Source organism: Ictalurus furcatus, chromosome 19, assembly GCF_023375685.1.
Source record: "Ictalurus furcatus strain D&B chromosome 19, Billie_1.0, whole genome shotgun sequence".
Classification (NCBI taxonomy): domain Eukaryota; kingdom Metazoa; phylum Chordata; class Actinopteri; order Siluriformes; family Ictaluridae; genus Ictalurus; species Ictalurus furcatus.
Window position 1 is genome coordinate 25,501,572 of NC_071273.1, and position 7,500 is coordinate 25,509,071.

At 43.7% G+C, this 7,500-nt stretch overlaps 1 protein-coding gene across 1 annotated transcript in view; it reads right to left on the reverse strand.

Moving 5' to 3' along the window:
- nav3 (neuron navigator 3) overlaps positions 1-7,500 on the reverse strand; it is a 120,447-nt gene that overhangs the window by 60,919 nt on the left and 52,028 nt on the right. Inside the window, exon 4 of the mRNA XM_053650662.1 lies at positions 2,820-2,892. Coding sequence (XP_053506637.1) covers positions 2,820-2,892 — 73 coding nt within the window. The remainder of the gene's footprint in view (positions 1-2,819; positions 2,893-7,500) is intronic.

Genomic DNA, 7,500 nt, shown 5'->3' on the forward strand with positions numbered 1-7,500 from the left:
CACACTCCATACACACACCTTCCATATAATACACATCCTACACACACCATACACACATCCTACACACACACACACACACACACACACACACCATACACATCCTACACAGACCATACACAGCATACACATCCTACACACTCCATACACACACACCATACACACACCTTCCATATAATACACATCCTACACACACCATACACACATCCTACACACACACACACACACACACACCATACACATCCTACACAGAGCATACACACCATACACATCCTACACACTCCATACACACACCTTCCATATAATACACATCCTACACACACACACACACACACCATACACATCCTACACAGACCATACACACCATACACATCCTACACACTCCATACACAAACCATACACACACCATACACACACCTTCCATATAATGCACATCCTACATACACACACACACACACACCATACACATCCTACACAGACCATACACACCCTACACACTCCATACATAAACCATACACACACCATACACACACCTTCCATACAATACACATCCTGCACACACCATACATCCTACACACACCATACACACACCATACACATCCTACACACTCCATACACACACCATACACATCCTACACACTCCATACACACACCATACACATCCTACACACACCATACACACACCATACACATCCTACACACTCCATACACACACCATACACATCCTACACACTCCATACACACAGCATACACATCCTACACACTCCATACACACATCCTACACACACCATACACACAGCATACACATCCTACACACTCCATACACACATCCTACACACACCATACACACAGCATACACATCCTACACACTCCATACACACATCCTACACACACCATACACACACCATACACATCCTACACACACCATACACATCCTACACACTCCATACACACAGCATACACATCCTACACACTCCATACACACATCCTACACACACCATACACACACCATACACATCCTACACACACCATACACATCCTACACACTCCATACACACAGCATACACATCCTACACACTCCATACACACATCCTACACACACCATACACACACCATACACATCCTACACACACCATACACACACCTTACACACACCATACACATCCTACACACACCATACACACACCATACACATCCTACACACACCATACACACACCATACACACACCATACACATCCTACACACACCATACACACACCATACACATCCTACACACACCATACACATCCTACACACACCATACACACACCATACACATCCTACACACACCATACACATCCTACACACACCATACACACACCATACACATCCTACACACACCATACACACACCATACACATCCTACACACACCATACACATCCTACACACACCATACACACACCATACACATCCTACACACACCATACACATCCTACACACTCCATACACACATCCTACACACACCATACACACACCATACACACACCATACACATCCTACACACACCATACACATCCTACACACTCCATACACACATCCTACACACACCATACACACACCATACACATCCTACACACACCATACACACACCATACACATCCTACACACAGCATACACACATCCTACACACTCCATACACACATCCTACACACACCATACACACACCATACACATCCTACACACTCCATACACACACCATACACATCCTACACACTCCATACACACATCCTACACACTCCATACACACATCCTACACACTCCATACACACACCTTACACACACCATACACATCCTACACACTCCATACACACATCCTACACACACCATACACATCCTACACACACCATACACACACCTTACACACACCATACACATCCTACACACTCCATACACACATCCTACACACACCATACACATCCTACACACACCATACACACACCTTACACACACCATACACATCCTACACACTCCATACACACATCCTACACACACCATACACATCCTACACACACCATACACACACCTTACACACACCATACACATCCTACACACTCCATACACACATCCTACACACGTCACACACACCATACACATCCTACACACACCATACACATCCTACACACTCCATACACACACCATACACATCCTACACACTCCATACACACACCATACACACTCCATACACACATCCTACACACACCATACACACACCATACACATCCTACACACACCATACACACACCATACACATCCTACACACAGCATACACACATCCTACACACTCCATACACACATCCTACACACACCATACACACACCATACACATCCTACACACTCCATACACATCCTACACACTCCATACACATCCTACACACTCCATACACACATCCTACACACTCCATACACACACCTTACACACACCATACACATCCTACACACTCCATACACACATCCTACACACACCATACACACACCTTACACACACCATACACATCCTACACACTCCATACACACATCCTACACACACCATACACACACCTTACACACACCATACACATCCTACACACTCCATACACACATCCTACACAAACAATACACACACCATACACACACCTTACACACATAATTCACACACCATACAGACACAAAACACACAAAATACACAATCTAAGCACCATACACACACACACACACACACACACATCATCATACACACTCTATGAAATATACATACATAAATATAAGAGAGAGAGAGAGAGAGAGATAAAGGGTGTGTCATACCTTCAGCACTCAGGCCCTGTACACTGACTCCTCTGGCTTCCAGAAATGTTAGACAAGACTCCACATTCTCAATCTGAAACACACACACACATACACACACACACAAGTCTGATAAGTGTGTCAGAGCAGAAAGCCATCACAAGTAATCCTGACTCACCGTTTATAAGAATTATAATATCGTTCTTGTGTGTGTGTGTGTCTGTGTGTGTGTGTGTGTGTGTGTGTGTGTGTGTGTGCGAGATGCATGCCAGCGTTGATGATGTCATACCCTCACAAAAGACGCCGCTGTGGCAGAAAATCAGACACACACTCAATCACGACCCTCGTACGACCCCAGAGGGCATTCTCTACACATACACACACACACACACACACACACACACACACAGTCAGTCGGATACAGTGGCGTCAGTGTGTCACACCTACACCAGTGACACACTCAGGTCAGAGCTTGTGGTCCACGCGAGGGTCGTAATAATACAAAGGCCAACTGAGAGTATGCTAATCACACACACACACACACACACACACACACACACACACGCACACACACTGCACTTTATTATAAAGAATGACTTACATTGTGTGTGCAGCCAACGGGAAATGTCACAAACTGCTGAACACACACACACACACACACACACACACACTGATTATGGCAAGTGACAGGCATCCCCGAGTCAATATGGGTGGAGCTTAAACTATATTTCATCAGTCAACCTATTAGTAAATGGTCTGCACGTATGTAGTGCTTTATTTAACCTTACTGGTTCTACAAAGTTCTTTACACTGTTTATCATTCACTTAATCCTGATGTTCTACATGCAAGATGTTTCTCAGAACATTATTCGCTCAAATAACTAGTCAGAACAGCAGTGTTTAGTATGTGTTTATTTAGAATGACAGTGTTTGGTTAGTTAGTTGGTTAGTTAACTGTGTTAATGGGTTAACTGAATTTGTGAATAACTGATCAAGTATAATTTTCAAATATAACAAATCCAAGTCATATTAGCGTGCATGCACGCACACACACACACACACACACACACACACACACACACACAAACATAGGGGTTATTTACACTGGAGCAGTAACTCAGTCAGTTTACAGACTTCACAGCACACAAACCAATCCTGCTCTCTCTCTCTCTCTCTCTCTCTCTCTCTCACACACACACAAACACACACACACACACACACACACACAGAGCTCATAAACCTGCAGCCGTTCCACACGTGTGACCATAAATATTATTTATAGGAAATATTTATTATTTGCCACTGAAGATATATTCATAATTAAAGACAGATCAGTGGAGAATTACACACCCCTGCAACATGACACTGCACTTACACACACACTTACACACTTACACACACACTTACACTACACTTACACACACTTACACACACACTTACACTACACTTACACACACACTTACACACTTACACACACACACACACTTACACTACACTTACACACACACTTACACACTTACACACACACACTTACATTACACTTACACACACACACACACACTTACACTACACTTACACACACACTTACACACACCCCTGCAACATCACACTGCACTTACACACACACTTACACACACACCCCTGCAACATCACACTACACTTACACACTTACACACACACCCCTGCAACATCACACTGCACTTACACACTTACACACAAACCCCTGCAACATCACACTACACTTACACACTTACACACACACCCCTGCAACATCACACTGCACTTACACACTTACACACACACCCCTGCAACATCACACTGCACTTACACACTTACACACACACCCCTGCAACATCACACTACACTTACACACTTACACACAAACCCCTGCAACATCACACTACACTTACACACTTACACACAAACCCCTGCAACATCACACTACACTTACACACACACACTTACACACACACTTACACACACACCCCTGCAACATCACACTACACTTACACACTTACACACAAACCCCTGCAACATCACACTACACTTACACACTTACACACAAACCCCTGCAACATCACAATACACTTACACACACACACTTACACACACACTTACACACACACCCCTGCAACATCACACTACACTTACACACACACACTTACACACACACCCCTGCAACATCACACTACACTTACACACACACCCCTGCAACATCACATTACACTTACACACACACTTACAGTGCATCCAGAAAGTATTCACAGCGCTTCACTTTCTCCACATTTTGTTACGTTACAGCCTTATTCCAAAAAGGATTAAATTCATTATTTTCCTCAAAATTCTACAAACAACACCCCATAATGACAACATGAAAGAAGTTTGTTTGAAATCTTTGCAAATTTATTAAAAATAAAAAACAAAAAAGCACACGTACATAAGTATTCACAGCCGTTGCTCAGTACTTCGTTGAAGCACCTTTGGCACCAATTACAGCCTCAAGTCTTTTTGAGTATGATGCTATAAGCTTGGCACACCTATTTTTGGGCAGTTTCTCCCATTCTTCTTTGCAGGACCTCTCAAGCTCCATCAGGTTGGATGGGGAGCGTCGATTCACAGCCATTTTCAAATCTCTCCAGAGATGTTCAATCGGGTTCAAGTCTGGGCTCTGGCTGGAACATTCAAGGACCTTCACAGAGTTGTCCTGTAGCCACTCCTTTGTTATCTTGGCTGTGTGCTTAGGGTCGTTGTCCTGTTGGAAGATAAACCTTCGCCCCAGTCTGAGGTCCAGAGCGCTCTGAAGCAGGTTTTCATCAAGGATGTCTCTGTACATTGCTGCATTCATCTTTCCCTCGATCCTGACTAGTCTCCCAGTTCCTGCTGCTGAAATACATCCCCACAGCATGATGCTTCCACCACCATGCTTCACTGTAGGGATGGTATTGGCCAGGTGATGAGTATTGCCTGGTTTCCTCCAGACATGACGCTTGCCATTCAGGCCAAAGAGTTCAATCTTTGTTTCATCAGACCAGAGAATTTTGTTTCTCATGGTCTGAGAGTCCTCCAGGTGCCTTTTGGCAAACTCCAGGCGGGCTGTCATGTGCCTTGTACTGAGGAGTGGCTTCCATCTGGCCACTCTACCATACAGGCCTGATTGGTGGAGTTCTACAGAGATGGTTGTTCTTCTGGAAGGTTCTCCTCTCTCCACAGACACGCTGGAGCTCTGTCAGAGTGACCATCGGGTTTTTGGTCACCTCCCTGACTAAGGCCCTTCTCCCCCGATCGCTCAGTTTGGCCGGGCGGCCAGCTCTAGGAAGAGTCCTGGTGGTTCCGGACTTCTTCCATTTACGGATGATGGAGGCCACTGTGCTCAGTGGGATCTTCAATGCTGCAGAAATGTTTCTGTACCCTTCCCCAGATCTGTGCCTCAATACAATCCTGTCTCGGAGGTCTACAGACAATTCCTTGGACTTCATGGCTTGCTTTGTGCTCTGACATGCAGTGTTAACTGTGGGACCTTATATAGACAGGTGTGTGCCTTTCCAAATCATGTCCAATCAACTGAATTTACCACAGGTGGACTCCAGTCAAGTTGTAGAAACATCTCAAGGATGTTCAGTGGAAACAGGATGTACCTGAGCTCAATTTTGAGTGTCATGGCAAAAGCTGTGAATACTTATGTACATGTGCTTTTTTTTGTTTTTTAATAAATTTGCAAAGATTTTAAACAAACTTCTTTCACGTGGTCATTATGGGGTGTTGTTTGTAGAATTCTGAGGAAAATAATGAATTGAATCCATTTTGGAATAAGGCTGTAACATAACAAAATGTGGAAAAAGTGAAGCGCTGTGAATACTTTCTGTGTGTGCGTATGTGTGTGTGTGTGTGTGTGGGTGTGTGTGTGTGTGTGTGTGTCAGAGCTACAGTCCAAGCATAACACACATTCAACAAAAGATACAAAAACTGTATTTTTCTCTCTCTGTCTCTTTTTCTCCCTCTCTCTCGGTCACTCTCTCTGTCTGTCTCTCTCCCTCACTCTGTGTCTGTCTCTCCTGGTTTGAAGTTTTGGGTTCTGTAAATATGGAAAGTCATGTTGTCTGTTTTTCATTTTCAGAATATTAGCAGATATAGTCTATCTGTTCATCTGTCTGTCTGTTCTACTCTTCTTATATACAAACAGACAGAAAATAGACATAATAGGTGGATAGACATGCAGATTGACAGAAAAAAGAGAAAGACTGGACATATAGATAGGCAGAAGGAACAGACAAACAAACAGATCAGATAGATAGATAGATAGATAGATAGATAGATAGATAGATAGATGGGTCAGTTCAGCAGACAGAAAGACAGATGCTTCAGATGGGTAAGACAGACAGAAAGATCAGACACAGACAAATCAGGTAAACAGACAGATGGAGCAGATTGATCAGACAGACAGATCCATTAGACAGACAGATAGACAGATGGATCAGACAGACATATCAGTTAGACAGATGGATCAGACATACAGATCTGTTAGACAGACAGATAGACAGATGCATCAGACAGACATACCCATTAGACAGATAGATCTGACTGACAGGTCTGATAGACATACAGACAGACACATGGATCAGACAGACAGGTCCGTTAGACAGACAGATAGATAGGTGGATCAGACAGACGGGTCTGTTAGACAGAGAGATAGACAGGTAGATCA